The sequence below is a fragment of the Manis pentadactyla genome, chromosome 7 (genome assembly GCF_030020395.1).
Source record: "Manis pentadactyla isolate mManPen7 chromosome 7, mManPen7.hap1, whole genome shotgun sequence".
Classification (NCBI taxonomy): Eukaryota; Metazoa; Chordata; class Mammalia; order Pholidota; family Manidae; genus Manis; species Manis pentadactyla.
Window position 1 is genome coordinate 145,275,702 of NC_080025.1, and position 19,880 is coordinate 145,295,581.

The following is a 19,880-nucleotide window of genomic DNA, read 5'->3' on the forward strand; positions in this document are numbered from 1 at the left end:
TGCTCTGTTGGTTTTTCTCTTCACATTCCTAATGAAAACCATTTTGGTAGCTTGTGGAGAGTCTCAGGTAGCTTATGGAGAGCTTATATTAACGGAATTGCACATGGTGTCATTTTAAAAGACCTCCAGTCCTGAGATTTGCATAGAGTTGGGGGTTGAGTAAAATGCGTGTTAATTCAGTGAGGGGGCAAGAAACCGTTACAGAGTCCAGGGAGCTCCTGCCTGCTGCAGTCACTCATATGGGTTGTTCTGCCTCCTCCTCTTCCCTAGGCAGAAGGTTATGTAATTGGAAGCTGCATCAAACACATCCCGATTGCAGGTAGAGATATTACGTATTTCATTCAGCAGCTGCTAAGGGAGAGGGAGGTGGGAATCCCTCCTGAGCAATCACTGGAGACTGCAAAAGCCATTAAGGTAAAAACAGACGGAAAATGGGCCGGTTTGGGGGTGAGAAAGGGTGCTTGGACACTTCCCCTTGCTGCTGTCGCCCCTGCTCCCGCCGTCCTTCCGCTCCCTTCCCTGCGAATGTGGGGCTTGATCTGTTTGCTACTGAGTGGCTGAAAGACTTAAGGTTTAGTCTCTTACTCTGAACAGAAATGCTTGTGGAGGTCCCAGCTGTAAATGAGAACAGCTGGATAACTGGTGTGGCACAGCAGCGTATGTAGTACAGCACATGTAATTGGAGCCTAATTGGATAGAACCTTCAATTAGCCAAGTGTGTCTTCCTCGTCTCTCTCCACATTTCATTTTTAGAATAAGGAGCAGATGGCAGCAGGGACGAGGAATCCTGTGAAGTCGGCCAGACTCAGTTCCAATACCTGTTGTGTGTGTGCTCTGCACACTGAGAATTACTACTCAGAGTAATGCCATTCAGGGAACCACAGTCATTAAGCAAGATCCACCTGTATCTTCTGGATTCTGATTATCACGCTAGAGAAGTTACAGGAAGTTTTAGAATCAGTAAGATTAGGACACAAATGGTTTATTGGTCCTTATTTTACAGTGACCACGTGACCTGATCCATCAGTTTAATCTTTGTGTTTCTCTTTATGTAGCAGTTGATGGACCCTTTTTTTTTTTAGAATCAAATGGATTTTAGTTTTCAGAAAATAATTTGATTATATAGAAATGGATTTCAAGAAACCTAGTCATTTAGAATAGAAGAAAATAAACACTTCTTGGCCTCCTTTATTTTTTTTGAGTGTCAGAATATCTAATTGAAATTTTATATCTAAATACATCTTTTTTTTTTGGTATCATTAATATACAATCACCTGAGCAACATTGTGGTCACTAGATTCCCCCCATTATCGAGTCCCTACCACATACCCCATTACAGTCATTGTTGATAGACCCTTTTTAAAGGAACTTTTAGGTTGCAAAGTCAGGACAGGTTTTTTTTTAGTCAAACTGCAAGAGATTCGTAGTAATGCAGGATAATTATTATATAGATAAGAGGGAAGGTTTTTGTTTCTGGAGAAGAATTTAAGTATGGGGTGTGATGTGACCGTGAGCATCTCCTTTCTCATATCTTCAACAACACACTTTTGAGCTGCAGTGGAGTTTAGGGGAGGTGAGGCTCCCCCACTTTCCTCCCATCCAAGCACTCTAACTGAGGCTGGTAGGAGGAAAGGAAGCATCAGAGGCGATTTCCACATTTGGCATGACGCTCTTCGTAAAAATCAGTTTTTAGGACAGGGTGCGCTAGAATAGGTCAGGGGCTCAGTTTGTGGGGTCACTGGCTGCCCCTTGGAACTGGGGCTGTGGAGTCCCAGGGATTGGGCATCTTCAGGGCTAGAACCTTGTGGTCCCAGGCAAATCCAGAGAGTTGGGCCTTACCCTTTGGGGAAAGTTTCGGAAGTATCATAAGACTTTCTTTTTGGATTAAAGTATTTCCTGAGATTTTCCTTCTTCTTTTCTTTGTCTTTCTTCAATGGAAGAAATTTGGATATTTGATCCAGGCTCTTGCCGCCCCAAAACTGTTAGAAACATGAATCAGAATTGAACCTCTTGTTCCCAACTCTTAGGGATTGATATGGTGGATGTGAGCATTCCCTTTTTCAGGATGATGCCTGAGCGTGATGACTTGTGAGGTTGTGCTCCTGGTTCTCCTCGTGGCATTTATTTTACTCTTTGGCTACCCGGGGTCCAGTTCTGACCTTGAGTCCAGAGCTGGCCCATTCGGGTTAGGACAGTGTGTATCACTCAGTGGTGGAGGTTGGGGGTAAAGGACTCCTTTCAGATTCTCCGGTAGCGGCCCTACCCTGCCGTGTCGGTTACCTGCTGCTGGATCCTGCCTGCTTCTTTCTGTAGAGGGAGAGATCCTGGAAAGAGTGGTTTAGGGCCACCCCTGCATCGTGTTACTACTTGACTGTGTCCTTTGTTCACCAGCGGGCCTGAGGGCGTGTAGGCTGTGGTGCGTACCTCCCGTGCAGCATGAGTAGAGAATTTCCCACTAACCCTGCTGCACTGTACCCAGCTTTATTGAGGCATTTCATGCTGTCAGGAAAGCCAGCTGAGGTGCCATGAGAACTTGACCAGGCTTCTTAAGGACAGTTCAGTGCTTTTGTCTCCAGCCTGGTAGATTTAAAGTTGGATTAGCTGACTCTCTGGCTCTGTTATCAGGAAACACAAGGTTGTGTAATGAATCTTGCCTGTCAGTCTTATAATTCTCTAGAGTATACCATGGGTGGTATTAGACTATGTTTCAGGGATTCTAAGAAACTTTAAACTTAATATCGTGGAAATACCTTCAGAGGTTTTTCCCATATGTGTAGTGAGCACCAGCTATGTGCCCGACATAGTGCCAAGCACTGGGTAGAGCCCATCTGGCTCATGCCCACAGGAAGCTCACTTTCAGGAGCTGGTACTCGAGTGCCACCTGCTACCTTGCTGAGGTTAGCTCTGGGGACAGGTGACTGACTTCAGAGACCCCCCCTCCCTCCGCAGTCAGGTACCACTAGCTGCTAAGGAAACATCTCAGGCTGCTTGCTCGTGCCAAGGTGAAAACCATTAGCAGGTTCTCCTGTAGCAGCGACTATGGCCACTCCAGTCCTGCCCAAGTCAGCCTTTTCTTCTTTCCATGGTACTTACCACCTTACAATGTGCCATGTGATTTATTTATTATAGCGCTCCTGACTCTCAGCCAGAGCACATGCCCCAGCAGGCAGGCATCTGTGTGAGGTTGTCTTGGGTGACCCTTGGGCCTCGGCCCTCAGGGAACACTAGTTGGGGGGCTGATGACTGTGCTGTGTTGACTGCATGGCAGGTTACATGCCAGGTGATCGATGGGTGGGCCTCAGATGCGGTCTGCCGGCTGCTGCACTGGGCTGCCCAGCAGGCCTGCTGCTGGCCCAGAGGACAGCATTGAGTGCCTTGGGCCGAGTGCTGTGGGGTGCATAGGAGTCAGGAAGGAGCAGGTGGAGACAAGATGCTCAGGGCACACCTTTAGACACGATTTCAGATAATGTGGCAACAAAATTTGATAGAGTGAGGCTGAGGTTAGTAGTCGAGCTGCAAAAGAAAGCAGACTTGACATGTCCAAAACGAAAGCGCACTTGTGTCCACAGTGGGAGATGGTAGTGCCAGCACGTCTGAGGGGAGCTGTGGGTGTGGGTGGGGCACATGGCGGGTGTATTAAATGCATCAGCTTGCCGCGGATTTGTCGGAGAGAAGAGACTGGATAGCTGTTAACGCCTGGTGACCTCTGTGTGTGTGCAGGAGAAGTACTGTTATATATGCCCTGATATAGTCAAGGAATTTGCCAAGTATGATGTGGATCCCCGAAAGTGGATCAAGCAGTACATGGGCATCAATGCGGTCAACCAGAAGAAGTTCATTATCGATGTTGGCTACGAAAGGTTCCTGGGACCTGAGATATTCTTTCACCCAGAGGTAAGATGCTTGCATTTTGAGAGTGCTGAGTATGGCATGTGTGGAGCGATACTGCCACCTTGTGGCACAAAGATCAGTTCCCAGAAGTCGCCGAGCAGGCTGGCACCTGTGTGCACACCGCTTTGCTCTGCAAGCTCCTAGCCCCGTGTGGTCTGTCTGTTTGAGTAATTGTTTCAGTTTACCTCTCCATAGCCTTGATTATCTGTTTAATAGCTAACGATTGATTATACCACAAGTGGCTAGGAAGAAGTTTTAAGAGCCATAGAAGGTAATGGAATCGAAATCAATCTCACACTACTATGAAAACCAATTCATCTCAGGTACTGAATAAAAGTTGCCTCCGTAACAAAGTGGGGTAACGTACAGCTTTTTCATCTTTTGTGATCGCCCTTCCGAATCCCGATTTTTAGCTTAGGACTGTTGGTCTTTCTGCAAGTTGGTTAACACCTTCTGTCTGAAGACTAGCTGTTCCATCAGTTAGATAGTTTTTAAGAATTATAGGCATCATCTTTTAGATTAGTAGTATATGAAGAATTACTACTTTTACAGAAGCAGGAGTTAGGAGGCAGCATTTTAAGGTTTAAATAAAATTCATTTTATTTGTATTCTGGTATATTTTCCTACCTAATTGAGTATATATTCAATAGGTAGGTTATAAACTGCTGCCTACTTTCAGATGTGTATGTGACTACTTTGTGTAGGGAAATGGCACAAAATGTATACCTTACTGTAACCTAAAAATGTCACACTCATGCCCTTGGTGTTGATTTAAAATAGATGTAAACCTGACTGTCCAGGGAACAGCTGGTGAGCAGCTGGATGTTACCTCCTCCTTTCCCAGACTGTTACACATTAAAGTTCTCCTTGACCTTTAAAACATATTTCAAATGTAATGTAATTGGATCATTTATACTTTAGCTTATAGAATTTAATCTAAGGCTGTCTACCTGGTCCATGATTGTTATCATGTTGATTGCTTTATTTTAAATACCCTCGCATCTGCCCCCCTGTCTTCTAGCCCAGGCTTACAGTGGTCTTTCATGGACAATGTTTTTTCTTATATCCTGGTTAATTTCTGCATAATATTAATATTCATAAGTAGTATACCTATTATATACTCATGTGTTTCTCACTGTGTATCATATCCATCAGGCACACACTTTTCACAATTTCTTATTTGCATAAATCACTGTGTATTCATAATTCTGGCTGGTCCATCTTTGCTACTGTTTGATATTTTTCCTTCCGGAAACTCACACATTTCATCTCCTGAGCGGACACATGTTACCATGCGTGCATAGTCACCTGGGACTCATTTGACATAGGTTCATTCCAATGTGAAGTTTTTAAAGGTACAGTAATGCTGCATTTGTTAAAGTTACTTTTTTTAAGAAGGGTTTTGTTTTGTCCTATTGAGAGAAATTATAATGTTTCTTTTATACTTACATAAAATTTAGTTTGCCAACCCAGATTTTATGGAATCCATCTCAGATGTTGTTGATGAAGTAATACAGAACTGTCCCATTGATGTTCGTCGTCCGCTGTATAAGGTATAAGCTGCTTGGGTAAGGTTCTTTGATTTCATTCCAGAATTAAAGGAATATCATTCTTAGACTAGATTATTAATATCAGTATGCCAACATTCCTATTTCACGTCACCCCTTGTTTGATAGGATGTGTTAAAGGCCAGTGTGATAGTAAAATCGTCCTGGAGTGGGGATGATCATAAATGTTTGGAAGTATGATCATAAATGTATGGAAATAGTTAACTAGAGATAATTCAATTTAAATATTCTGGTATCTTTTTTTCTTATCTGGCCAGCTATATTTGAAGTTGGACTATTTTAACCATACTTACAATTGAAAGATAAAAGTGATACTTCCTCTGCATGAATTCCATTGGTCTCGTTCCATGCATATTTAGGTTCAGTGCCAAATGTGGTATTTTCAGAAAGAAGTTAGAGCTTGAAATGAAACAATCAAATAGAAAATGCTTATGTAATATTTTTTTCAACATTTTCTGATGCAGGGAATTTTAAAACTTGAAATGAGAAAAAGCTAGTCCATGTAGTTACAGGACAAAAGGAAATACTGCTGGGAGCCAGATACTGAGAATAGAAAGTAATGGTCAGCCTTCCTTCATCTTTAGTTACCCTCTGTCTGAGTGAATCATGCTGTCAGCAGTCAGCCTCAGGACTTCATCTTAACCTTATGTAAACTCAGGTGTCTCAGTTTTAAAGAGGAGAGAATCAGGCTCAGTAAAGAGGGTTTAATAAACTTTGTTTCATTTATGCAATGAACTACTATGTAGACTTTCAAAAGAACAGGGTAAATCAGTATAAATGCAAGTGGAAAATGTCTACAGCATATATTATTAAATGAAACAGTAAGCTGTAAGGTTTATTTACAGTATTATTTCATTTTATGTAAAAATATAGTCACTGGAATGATACATGTCAAACTCTTAAATATCTTTGGGGTGGGAGATGAGTAATATTTACTTTCTCTTTGTGTTTTAAAATTGAAACTTTATAGTTAGCAGATATTATTTTTATATTGGAAAACATTTTCCTATATAGATAGCTTTTTATGGATGAAAATAAATTACAATTCTGTTTTCACTTGGTGTGTACCCTTAAACACTTCTGTCCTCCAGTAAAATGCACAAGGAAGGGAAGCTGAAGACAAACTAAGCCTAGTCAGGTGTTCCCAGAGTCCCAAACGGCCCTGGCGAATTCCCCACCCGTGACACGGATGAAGGACACAAATGACAGAAACCACTCACTTTTTTTGGTTCACCCCACATATTAAAACAGAAGAGCAAGCCGAGTCTGAACAAGTGGCCTTTCTGCCATCGCTTGTGCAGTGCTGAGCTGTTTGAAGTAAAGTGACCATTTCTGAGTAAAAAAAAAAAAAAATCCAGGGGTACTGAGGTTAGTGAAGTAGTGTGTGTGTGTGTGTGTGTGTGTGTGTGTGTGTGTGTGTGTGTGTGTGTGTGTGTTCTCCCCACCTCTTAAGTTGTTTGAAGTAAAGTGACCATTTCTGAGTAAAAAAAAAAAAATCCAGGGGTACTGAGGTTAGTGAAGTAGTGTGTGTGTGTGTGTGTGTGTGTGTGTGTGTGTTCTCCCCACCTCTTAAGTCTTAATAGTAGCTCTGTCTTCGTGTCCACGACAGCAGGGAGCACGTGTACGCCCTTTCGTCTCCGTGTCACCCTAACATAACAGGGATTGCTCACGAGATGGAGAGGCTTCTCTCGTTTGACAGTTTGGCTCATGGTCAGTAGACGTATGGGATTCTTGACATTGAGCTGGCCCTGGAAACTGGAGACCGCCCCTTACGAGATGAGACGCTGACCATGGTGATGGGAAAGAGGCACCAGGGGCAGCTGGTCTTGCCCCTGCGCCTGCCCCGGCGCCCTGGCCAGGGGATAGATCCCTTAACCGCCGACTGGAGCTGGTGACACAGAACAAGCCAGCAGTCTCTGTTGCCTGGAGAAGATGAGAATCTCTTTTTTCTGTGTGACGTGCTTAGGTCACCTGCAAGAGCCGCCCTCCCCTCTTCCTAGGTAGGGGTCTGCTCCTTCCTGTCTGACTGTCCCCTGCAGGGCCATTTCCAGTCTTGGAATTGTTAAGGCATTGGTAACAATGTGCTAAATAGTAAAGCACATCACATGTACCAACCCTGAACTCAGGAAGCATCAAAAACACTGAGAAAACCTTTGATGAGCTGTGGAGATGCGCACGCATGTGTGGGGCAGTGTGTCAGCTCCGCGGTGCGTAGTAAAATTGCATGTGGCTGTGACATCCAAACGTGGGAGATGGTCACTAGGATTAAAGTGAGGAGAGAATGTGACTTTCTAAATAGGGGAGGAAAAAAGCATCTTGGGGCCTGGGGATGAGAAGGGGCTTTTGCAGAGGCTGCTGAGGTGCAGCTCGCCTCCTCTCCGGCTCGGGGCGTCTGGGCTTAGACTTCTCTCTTTTCTAGACACTTTGGGAGACTGCGCTGTAGCCCTGCACGCACACCACCTGTGCTCCCTGTTTGTCTCCCAAGTTGGTGGTAATCTCCCAGTCACCTAGTGGGAGTGCTAGGCTGTTCCGATCAGCAGCACGGTGGTCAGATGCCAGTGACACCTTCTGTTACCCAGTATCTTCAGGGGCGGGGGCACTGGAAGTAAAAACATTACTTTAAAGCCATTCTTCTGTGGGTGTGTGGTAGTGTAGGCAAGAGGTGTCGGTCATCTGCTGTCCTGGGCGCTGGTGGACATGGACCTCTGCAGACTCCTGTGGCTTGTCGGCTGGAGGAAGTGAGCACAGAGTCCAGTGTAGGAGGTCAGGGATGACGGGATGAAGAAGCCAGAGTGGAAGGGTGGTTCGGGTGAGGGTCCGGAAAGGCAGGTGACAAATACAACGGCGGTGACCCAGTCAAGTGCATTTCCCAGTGTATTTTGAAAGTTTCAGATTTCTGTCAGCTCTATGCTCAGAAGTTGGAGAAAGTGATTGAACTTCTAAATGTAGTTTTTAAAATGGTAGGAAATTTCAGGTTTGCTTTTTTTGTGGTTAATTGCTTTCCAGGTGTTCATTATTATTCAGAAACTATCTTGGAGCTTCACTTCTGAATAGACTTCACTTCAAGAAATCTGTTACTCAGACATTGAAACTTACAAGATCATTTCATAAATAGCTAAATTTTTTTATGAGTGTTCATGTGTCAAAGGAGCAGCTAGTGAGGGTGTTGCTCCTCCTGTGCCCATTTCCTGGAAGAGGCGGGTGGGGGTGGGGACTTGGTGTTTAATCCTCACAGACATCTGTGGAGACTGACAATATTCTCTTCCTCACAGATGAGAGAAGGCGTTTTGAGATGGGTTAAGTGGTTGGTGATCACATAGCTGCCAGGTTTTGAGTCCATCCCATTTCCCATATCTTTGAAAACGCATGCTTTTTCCACCACATCAAAGGTATGTGAAAGGCAGGAGGAAGATGCTTCTGCAAAGAGGGAAAAAACCCTGCCCCGACCCCTTCACCACTAGGGGGATCATCTCCTCTCTGGTGTTTGGAAATGTTTTAGCTTGGCCCTGGTCACCAGGCTTGTGCTGAGGAAATCCTGTGCTCTGACCAGCTAGGCGTCCTCTGTGTGGGCCTCTGTATGTCACTGAAGCCTCGCAAGTGATTTAGAGTTCAGGTGGGCTGAAGGGGAGGCCGGAATGTGTGGCGTGGACTGTGTTTCTTCTTCTTCATGTGGCAAAGGAGATAACCTTTGTATACCCCGTGGGGAAAGGAGAGACATAAATGGGAGTGGCTGCCCCCCTTTGCCACCTTTGTAAGATTTCAGAGAGGACTAGAATATGTCATGGGGAAGATTACCCCTGAAATCTGTGTGCTTAACAGCAGAGGCTTCCTGTTTGCTCCTGGATCCTAGCCGGTGTGGGGCCTCCCTACTGGGACACCGTCTCATTGGTCATGTCTGTAGGGAGAGCAGCTGGCTGGCCACCTTGGCTCTCTCCTGTGGGCCATCGCGTGGTGCACGGCCCACCTCCCCGCCAGGCACTGGAACATGGGGAGGGTGCTGGAGTGTCTGCTGGGCACCAGTGCCTCTGCCAGGCCACCACAAAAGGGACTAGTTTCCAAAATGGGGTTTGATGAGCAAATTGAAGTATAATATTAAGGCCCAGAATTGCCCTTTTCTGTGCAATAACCTGGCAGGAAATGTCTGTTGAGGTGACATTTCCCCTGGTGATTTTAGACCAGGCATTGCCAACTTTTTCTGCAAAGGGCAATCTGGTAAATATTTTTGGCTTTGCAGGTCCTTCCATCTGTGTTGCTTTTACTCAATTCTGCCAAAGCAGCCGAAGACAATGTGAATGACCAGGAGTGGCTGATTCATAGGAACTCTTTGTGAAAAGAGACAGCCTGTTGTAGACATTTCAGTGATTACTTACGAAAGCTCAGTTCTAGCATTTTCCTGTTCCAGTCTTGTCCGACTGTGTGTGTAAAGGTGAGGCGTCTGTGCACCAGCTGTCCGGTGCTGCCCTTAGGGGTATGTTCGTGCACCAGCTGCCCAGTGCTGCCCTTCAGGGAGATGCTGTAAAAGAGTGGTTGTCGGGCTCCTTGTGCTTCAGGGATTTGTGGCTCCTGCCAGCAAAGGGCAGAGCTGCAGACTGTTCATCAGTGCTCTGCTGACTTCATGTCCAGAAGCTGCCATCACTGTTCCCAGATGGGCTCTCTCTGTGTGGGGTCAGGAGGGGCGGCCCTGGGGCTGGCATCTTGGGCATGTGGCTTCATTGTTCAAATTCATCCTGTTCTTTTGTTCTGCTTGCGTGACACCTCCTAAGTGTGGATGTGAACTTGCCATGGCAAGAACCTTCCACCTTCAACTTCTGCATTTAGGAAATGCACAGAGTGTGGGTTTGTGGGTGTGAAAAGGTAATCCTGAAACACTCTTCTAGTTAGAGGACATACTATTACTTCTGCAGAACAAGCGGCAGTCTTGCTCGAGAGAGAGAAGCATTTAAATGTCTTTAAGAAGCACATTTCCTTGTTGGTCTTACGACTTTGTCATTCCTTCTTTGTTACCAATGTTTCTTCCTACTTGCTGGGCCTGGCTCTTTTCTTTTTTTTTTCTTCTTCCCAGTGTTGAGGTTTGTTGAGGGCATGGGTGTCTACAGGGGAGCCCCAGCTGCCTGGGGGTAAGGCCTGGCATCTACCTGGAGGGACCCGTCAAGCAGCCAGAGATGGGATCTCCACAACCTGGTTCACTTGAAATTGTGCCTCTCAGCTCCACCCTGGCCAAAGCCTTTGGGCCGGAACGTGCGGAGTAGCAGGGGTGGCTGCAGTAGGGCTTGCCTTCGTGATCAGAGTGACCCCCGAGGTCAGCGTCTTTCCACACTTCTCACATTTCAGGCAAGGCTGATGATGCCAGTCCTTCCCCAGGGAGGTCACCTGCTCAGCTCGGGTCTTAGCCGGCCCCTGAGTGGGCCCCGTGGGTGCTCCGTGGGTAGGGAGGGGCACCTTCACGTCCCCTTGGTGCATCCAGCCAGATGCTCTGCTGGGCCCACTCTTATCAGTGGCCCAGCACCTGACGTGGGCTTAACAAGTACTCAGACCAGTAAGGAAGTGGGAAGCGTGCCCGTCCCCAGAGAAAGTCAGCTGAGAAGGGGAAACAGTACATCTGCTGAGCCCTGCTGGGCGCTAGGCCAGGTAAGCTGCCCCTCCAGGGGCACAGGGGCTGGGTTCCGGGCCTCCCAGAGCCACCGCGTGCTGTCCCTCCAGCTCCTGCCACCTTACTCGGGCGACCCTGGTGGCCGAATCAGCCAGAGTGGAGCCCAGAGACCAGCGGAAGGTGCCCTGAGGGTCTGCTTTTTGGCTTCAGAGGAAGTAGTCTTCCCTTTGCCCAGACCCATAGGGCCAGGACTTAAATTTCCCAGACTCAGTCTCAGTAGCTGTTAGTGGAGTTTCTTATGATGAACAAGCAGGAGGGGGCTTACTCCAGGCTCCTCTGAAAACACCCGAGGCCTTTCTAGTCCTTGAGGTGACACCGTGCTCAGGCTGCCAGAGGAGAGCTGGAGGCAGTGGGAGAATGAGACTAAAAGAAGGTGTTGGAAATTTAGCATGTTTAAAAAAGAACAATTTTTTTTAGATGAAAGTGGTTGTGGGGAAGTTGGGGTTCCTATGGTCAGGATCCTCACTGAACTTAAGCCACCTGATGATGTAACTGTCCTGTTGCTGGGCTGTCGCTTCCACACCTGTAGGCAATAAGCTATTACTGCACTATGTAGAGAGCTCGGCCCAGCGCTCTGGGCAGACGCAGAGACGCTAGTGCTCCACCTATCGCTGGAGAACAAGCCGGGTAATGAACCCTTTCACCCCAAGAACGTTTTGCTGTTGATTTCTTTGGTCACACTGAATCCATAGCGAACTTCCCCGGGGTTGGAGCCCATTGGCAAGACAGTGGTCATAATCTAATTTTCATTTCGGTGTGGTCTGCAGGTATGGATGGTATCTATATGTGCTGTCTGTCTCTGTTCAGCCTTGGAACATCGCAGGGGCGAGGCCTGGGAGGGCACTGTGAGAGACCGGGCTTGGAAGGCCTGCGGGTTCCCAGCACCAAGGCCTTATGGGGAGCAGGTGCTGCTTAAAACAAGAAGGTTCAGCCCTGGCTGCCCGTGGGCCTCATCCCAGGAGCATCAAAATACACAGGTGTCTGGGCCCCACCCCGAAGGGTCTGATAAATTTGGGCTGGGCCTGGGTATTGGATTTGAAAAGCTGCTCAGGTGACTCCAACGTGCGGTGAGTTGGGACCCACTGGTTCCCACCAGGACTGGCCAGTGTTTATGGCTGTCATGCTTTAGTGGAGGGCAACGCCGGTCCCGAGTTGCCTTGTATGCAACTGGATGCCATCCATATCTGAATTCTGTTTGTCTGAATGTCTACTAAATACAAGACCCTGTCGTTGCTAACTTAGAGGATTAAGTATGCGTGAGAGATGGTTCTTGTCTTCAAGGGCTTACAAAAAAGCTAAAAATAATACTGAAATGTTCTAATGGGAAACACTACAAGCTAAATGTCATTAAGGTGAATCATGCAAATTATGGTAATTGAGAGAAGGGGCAGATTGCATTTACTTAGAGGGGCTCAAGACAGGCTGGAAAAGATGGCTTTTGAGCTGAGCCTGAGGGCCTGGCCTGCAGAGATGAGTAGGGGAGACATCCCGGCAGGGGCTTCACGAGCACAGAAGCAGCCGGAGAGCAGGGCAGAAGTTTCAGCAGTCCTGTCTGGGTGAAGCCTAAGGTTGTAATGGAGCTGGTGGGAACAGTCTAGGAGGGAAGGTGGGGCCAGGGATAGAATACTTGGAGGCCTGCGTATCAGCAGGGGTTTGGGAGCTGTTACAAGTTCTCGTTCATTGTTTGTCAAACAGATGTGAGTATATTTTGATACAGCTCGACTAGTGATTTTTCTGCAACAAATTGCTTGCCTGGGTATATATATTATAATTATGTTAATGCCTTAAATCAGAAAAACATGTTGCAAAGGAAATGAGTTATATGTATTATCTTTTATTAATGATGAATGAGTTCAAATATATTTAATATTTGAGAGAGAAAAACACCTATTTTAATATATCATTAGTTTTTTTCTAGCCCTTTTCAAAATAGGCCTTTTATTCAGATGACATCTTGATAGAAGTCTGACATGTGAACAGAGGAGAAGATAGCTGCTCTGTGAGGGGCAGGCCAGTGGACAGAGAAGTTCCCAGAGTTCTGCTCGTTTCAGGTCTGGCCCCACACTCAGTTCCCCCAGAGCTCTTGGTCAATGCTTCCGGCTAGTTGATGCCAGTGTCCAGAATTGGCATCACCTCTGTATTACTGGGGAGGGAATGTTGACTTGCCAAGTTGAGAACAGCTTCAAGAAACTCCTAATGAGAGTCCTGAGGGAATTGGTGATGATGTTCCTCTGTTTTGACAATGTATAAATAAATGTTCATTGAGACCTGTGGAGGGCCAGGCCTCACTAGGCTCTGAGGACACACACGGGCAGACAGGCCATTCACGCTGAGGTCTCAGGCCTCCGCTGAGGGCAGCAAGCTCTGGAAACGCAGGGGAAGGTGTCCCCCAGCCCAGGGTGGGGAAGAACCCTGGTCAGTGATGTCTGAGCTGGGTCTCTCCCATGTATTTTTTTGTAGGGAGGGAAATGTTCCACACCTCTGTCATTTAATGCGGTTGCCACTAACCACATGTGACAGTTGAGTCCTTGAAATGCAGCCCTGTGTGACTGAGGAACAGCACTGACAATTTCGTTTGCTTTAAACTGCAGTGGCTGTATGTGGTTAATGGCTGCCTCATGGGACAGCTCACATTCGCTCTGAGCCCTGCAGGCAGTTGTCACTTCCTGGTCAGGGCAGGTAATGTAGCTCCCGAGGGGAGGGTATTCCAGTTGGTGGAAACAGTCTGTTTGCAGGATCAGGGGTGCAGGAGAGTAGAACATTTGTGGATCTGGAGAGAACTCAGCATCCTTGGACCTAATATTTGAAAACGTGATGGGCGTGGAGCCTGGGATGGGTGCAGGGGCCAGAGTATGTGGGGCCCATAGGAGAGGGAATGCGAGCTACATGTACTGTGCTCCGCCCCTCGTCAAAGGGAGGGGCACATGCCCCCGAGGGCTCTGGGTGGAGGTAGGTTTTCTCTTGAGGGCACTGACGGTCTTTGCAGGTGACATAATCCAGTTTAGGGGTTAGAAAAGTGCTTGAGCTGCCCCTGAGGGAATGGCTTGGTGCCAGGCCTTTGGTCAGTGAGGAGCGTGTGTGTCCTGGGGAAGTGACAGTAGGTGTGGAGGAAGGTGCTTGGAGGGAGAGGGGCTCTGAGGTATCTGATGATGTTTTGGTGAGGCAGGGAAAGGTTCAGACTTCTTACTTGTACATCTAGGAGGATGGGGCTGTCACTTAAGAGGATACACAGGAGAAGCGGAGCGTGCTGGGCCTGCGAGGGCGCCAGCTCGTGGTGATACTGAGTTGGACACCTGGGCTGGAGGTTTAGGAAGACCTGGGTCAGACTCTGAGGGCCATCGGTGAGCTGAAACAGAACAGGTCTGTGAGTGGCTGTCGCCGGGAGAGCATGCAGGCAAGAGGACGGGACCTGCGTGGGGCCCGTGGGGCCAGGTGATGTTAAGGGACAGCAGACACGGGATACCAAAGAGACCGAGTCAGTCAGCGATCTCCAGAGAAACGACCAGTGGGCTGTAGCTCTGTTCTCTCCCTGCATGAGATTGATTTTAAGGGCTCGGCCTGGAGCTGCAAGTCCGGGTTTCCCAGGGCGGGCTGACCGGCTGGAGGCTCAGGTGGACTTGATGCCGCAGTCTTAGGCAGGATGCCTTCTGCTCTGGGAACTCTTGGCTTTTGCTTCAGGGTCTTCAGCAGTTTGGCTGAGGCCCATACACATTGAGGAGGGTACTCGTTCCTAGTGGTAACCCCATCTATAGATTACCTTCCCCGCAGTACCTAAATTAGTGTTTGATTACATCATTGGGTGCTGTAGCCTGCAAGCTGATACATAAAATTAACCACCACAGAGGCCCAGGAGTAGTGGAAAAAAGAGAAAAAAACTCTGGAAGCCAAGGGAAGACAGCCTTCATCGGCCCTGTCAGGTGACGTCAGGTGGTCACACAAGATGAGTGCGGGTGGAGAAGTGGTCGTGGGTCCTCTGTGAGGAGGCGGGCAGACGCCAAATGACAGCTTTTGAAGGACCAAGAGGAGCTACGAGGGAGAGGGAAGATGTGTATGTTGGAGGCGTTTGTCATTAGCTGTTACAGCCCCTGTAATCTGGCTGTTGAAAGCCTGCCCTGGAATTTAGTGTCTTTCCTCTAGGCACTGGAGGGGCATCCGGCAGCTCACATTTTAGAGGTAGGTTTGTTCAGAGGTTGCTGGGGTAGTCTTTGGGTTCTGTTAGGAAGTAAAGAAGCTCTTGTCCCTAAAGGGACAGGCTTTCAAAGAACCCGGTGTAGGGGGAGTTACCACGAGCTGCTGACGGAGGTGTGGCTTAGCGTGCAGTGAGCCTCAGGGTGCAGGCTTCTCTGTGAGCACTTTGTCGCCTGTGTCAGCCCACGAGGTGTTTACAGTTACACAAGATGGCAGTAGGTGGCGCTGTGGGTCTGTCAGACCAGGTTAGAAGCAGGATTCATGCCTCTAGCACCAAAAATACTTAGCATTTCAGGAATGGGAAGTTTTGTTATTTTTAATGTCATATTAGATATTAATTAAATGAAATTACTATTAATATAGACTTTAAGTCTTTTCTTACTTGAATTTCAGGTGACAGGCTCTGCAGAGTGTTTTTAATGTTATGCATTATGGTACCTTTTACTGGCATAAGGATAGGACCTTTCCACTTGCAGAGATAATTTACAGTGAGAATTTTCTTTGCCAGTATGAGGTAAACATTTGTGCAGCAAAGTGAGGTGCTATTAGAATTCTTGAAGGCTACTGAAAGCTCCAGTCAGCACAGGGACCTTAAACAGGTGGCGCCGTCAGACCTAGTGAAGGGCGTGCTACATAGATTAGGGTTCGTAGGCACTCAGCAGGGTGGGGGACTGCATTGCAGAAACAGTTTTAGTCTAGTAAACATAGACTCTGCAGATGAGCACAGGTTATTTCCAACTTGAAATGTATTTAGAAAATTTGAGAGCTGCCAGAATCTTCAGTAAAACAGAAGTTACTCCTTTGCACTTTCTGCTTGTCAGTGATTACTGTTTCTCTTCCATTTTGTTTTGAACTATAAATAGGTAGATATATTGTGCTCTCCCACTGTTTTGTGTTCTGCATATTAATTAGCACCGTGTTGTGAGTTGCCAGCCCCTGGGCTAAGTGAATGGCAGCCTCAGAGTTGTGCAGTGCACAGCCCGTGTATATGTCCCTGAGTCTTGGGAGCTGTTAAAGGGCTTTGACTTATGCCCTGAGAAAGTTGGGAAGCCAACTGAAGGGGTTTGAGCATCGAGTGGCCTGATACAACAAGTTGTAACACGATAATAGTGTTGGACGCAGATCGGGGGCTCAGGACAGAAGGGGGACCCGGCTGGGAGGTTATTTCAGTAATCCAGCGAGACAGTCATGGGGGATTGTGGGAAACGGTCAGGTTTGGGTGTGTTTGGGGGATAGGCGTGTATGTGTGGCGCGAGAGTAGGTGGAGCATGGTCACAGCTTCAGCAAGTAGGGCGGCACCTGCCATTAACCAGATGTCATACCCGTAGCTTCCTCGCCTCTTAGAGACCCAAGGGTTTCATGCCCATTCTGGTCTGGTAGCCAGCGTCATGAAGGGTCACTGAATCTCATCACTTCTTTAGAAGACTTGCTGCTGGCTCTTGTTGCTCAGTGTAAAGCACATAGATCACTGCCACACATTAGAAAATCTCAAGGTATTTTTGATTTTTGGTAATTGTACTTCAGCATAATTGGCTTCCTTTGTAATCCTATTGTATTTTATTTTAGGCACCTAAGAACTTACTTAGGAGAGTATGTAAGTGGAGAGGGGTCCGTGGCCTACACAAGGCCAGGCCTCCTGTGCCAGTGGTCCCCCAGGCTCCCAGCTGAGGCTGGGCTCCCCAGCGGACACCAGGATGCCCTGGGAGCACCACTCCTGCACATCTCCCCTCCCTGTGGGCTCTTCCATCAGCCCGAAACCAACTGTCATTTCTCCGTCTCTCTGGACCCCACTTCCTGTTCCCTGGCCCCTCCTTTGCTCTGTGCTCCCTGTGCAGCAAAACTCGGAAAAGCTTTTTCTGTGCCCCGTTCCTCATATTATCTTCCCTGTGCAGTACGCAGCTCGTGTCCCAGATGTAACTCCACCCTCTTGCCTTCCCCACACTGCTGGCCTCCCTGAACCCACCCTCCTGGAGAGGAGGGCCTCGTAGGCCGGTTCCCCTCTGCCTGCGGCACTGGCTGCTTCCCCGCCCTCCTTCCCAGGGGAGGCATCGGGACTGCCCCTGGACTCCTTCTTTTCTGTGTACCTCCACCTGCTCCGTCGTTAAATATCGCTTGCCCTCCAATGGCTCCAGACTTGGCACGTATAGCCTGTATGTTCTCCCCTCTCCACTGGGGTATCTGGTGGACCCCCAGGCTTTGTAGACCCTGAGCCCAGCCCTGGATCTTTCCCTACAAGGCCGTTCCACCTGTAATTAATGGCAGTTCTACCCTTTCAGTTAGTTTTTAGGCTAAAAACTTTGGAAATTGTCTTCCTGACTCCTTTTTTTCCCTCATGCTGCATATCAACTCTGTCAGAAAATTCTGTTGACTTCATTCTCAAAATATATCTAGAAGCTAAACTTTTCTCCCTACCAGATCTGCTGTTGTCCCAGTTCTAGCCACTCTCATTTTTGATATACTATAATAGCAATCTTAGCTGGGCCCCTCGATTCCACCTTGAGTCTCAAGGCAGTGGCTGGAGCGGTCCTGTCAGCATCTCAGTCAGGTCAGGCCCCGTGGTAAAAATGCCTGGAGCCTCCATAGCACAGGAGTCCAAGCCAGGCGGGGCTGCTCGGCCAGGGATCCAGCCTTGTGTTTGGAACTCAACCTGCTCCTGTCTGCCTCACTGCCCCGTGGCCTCTTCGCGTCCCCTCTTGGTTTCGCAAGCACACCAAGCATGTCTCTGTTGCAGGGCCTTCGTACCCACTGCTCCTTTGCCAGGAAAATTCCTCCAGGTATCTACCTGACTCACTTGCGCGGTGCCTTCAAGTCCTCACTCAGATGTCGTCCTCTGGTGGGGCTTCCTGGCCAGCCCGTGTTACGGCGCATCCCCGCCCGGCCCTCCCTCTCCGTTTGCTCTCTCTTGCTTTGGCGTTTCCTCCGCAGACTTAACCGTCTTCCAGTGTGCTGTGGATTTCACTCATTTATGTTTGTGGTCTGTGTCTCCCCCGTTTTTGGCAGGTTAGGTTCAGAGCCGACACCAGTTCTGGCACACGGCAGGTGCTCAGTAAACGTTGCCGAGTGCACGACCAAGAATACGGCTGCTTCGTGAACTCAGAGGTGGCTCTCCCTGTAGATACACAGGCAGGGGGCGGGTGCGGGTGTGGCTGGATATGGGGGGATGATGGGCAAGGCCCTTCCTGGCACAGGTGATGCCCTGTGGGACAGGCAGCGTCTCACAGACTGCGGCTTGGGGGGCCGGGGGCTTGACCGGGGAGAGGGTGGGGGTGTAGACTAGGGTGAGATTAGAAGGGCCTCGGTGTGCTGTCTCAAGGAGTTTGGGTTTAATTAAGACCATATGTAGAATCTTAGTGAAAAAAGTATTTTGAAAGGTAGGCTTAGCAAATATTTGTTAAACTGTTAAAATAGATGAACATAGAGTTCAAAATCTTTTTTTTTTTTTTTTTGAGAGGGCATCCCTCATATTTATTGATCAAATGGTTGTTAACAGTTAACAACAATAAAATTCTGCACAGGGGACTCAATGCACAATCATTAATCCACCCCAAGCCTAATTCTCATCAGTCTCCAATCTTCTGAAGCATAACGAACAAGTTCTTACATGGTGAACAAATTCTTACATAGTGAATAAGTTCTTACATGGTGAACAGTGCAAGGGCAGTCATCACAGAAACTTTCAGTTTTGATCGTGCATTATGAACTACAAACAATCAGGTCAGATATGAATATTCGTTTGATTTTTATACTTGATTTATATGTGAATCCCACATTTCTCCCTTATTATTATTATTATTATTATTCTTAATAAAATGCTGAAGTGGTAGGTAGATGCAAGATAAAGGTAGAAAACATAGTTTAGTGCTTTAAGAGGGCAAATGTAGATGATCAGGTGTGTGCTTATAGGCTAAGTATTAATCCAAGCTAGACAAGGGCAACAAAACATCCGTGGATGCAGAAGATTTCTCTCAAAACAGTGGGGGTGAGGTTCTAAGCCTCACCTCTGTTGATCCCCAGTTTCTCACCTGATGACCCCCCTGCGACTGTGCCTGTCTTAGGTTGTTCCTCTCTTGAGGAATCTTACCCGTCTCTGGCTAACCAGTCATCTTCCAGGGCCATACAGGGAAATGTAAAGTTGGTAAGTGAGAGAGAAGCCTTCTTGTTTGAAATGGTTAGCTTTTTATTTCTTTGCATATTTATGTCCTGTAGCTTCTATGCCCAGAATTTGTCTTGACATATCTTTACCACTTGGAAGAATTATGATACTCGGTAAATTTGATATGAGGCACGAATTCTATTTAAGGGTTGCAATTAGGAAGGAAGAAGAACAGCTTTAGAAGTAGCAGGTGGAAGAAAACATGGGAAGATTGGCTATTTCTTTGACATATCTTCTTGTAGAGTAACTTCAGCATATATAGGTTTTAAGCTACTACTTAAATTGCGCACACACATTAACATAATAGGAGTATAGTTACATAACCAAAGCATATCTGTAATTACCAGCCATCTTCAGTGAAACCGAGAAAACCAGTTAGGCACCTTAGGCATTTGTGAAAACTTATCTATGATATGGTGGATATTGTCCA

At 47.4% G+C, this 19,880-nt stretch overlaps 1 protein-coding gene across 11 annotated transcripts in view; it reads left to right on the forward strand.

Annotated features, from left to right (window-relative positions):
* The window catches only part of ACTR3B (actin related protein 3B), a 104,203-nt gene that overhangs the window by 61,313 nt on the left and 23,010 nt on the right, over window positions 1-19,880 (forward strand). For 8 of the 11 annotated variants that reach the window (XM_036899629.2, XM_036899631.2, XM_057504932.1 and 5 more), the window contains 3 exons: window positions 271-414; window positions 3,721-3,894; window positions 5,352-5,444. In XM_036899629.2, the coding sequence (XP_036755524.1) occupies window positions 271-414; window positions 3,721-3,894; window positions 5,352-5,444 (411 nt within the window). The remainder of the gene's footprint in view (window positions 1-270; window positions 415-3,720; window positions 3,895-5,351; window positions 5,445-19,880) is intronic. The other 3 variants (XM_036899632.2, XM_057504930.1, XM_036899630.2) reach the window with 2 other exon arrangements.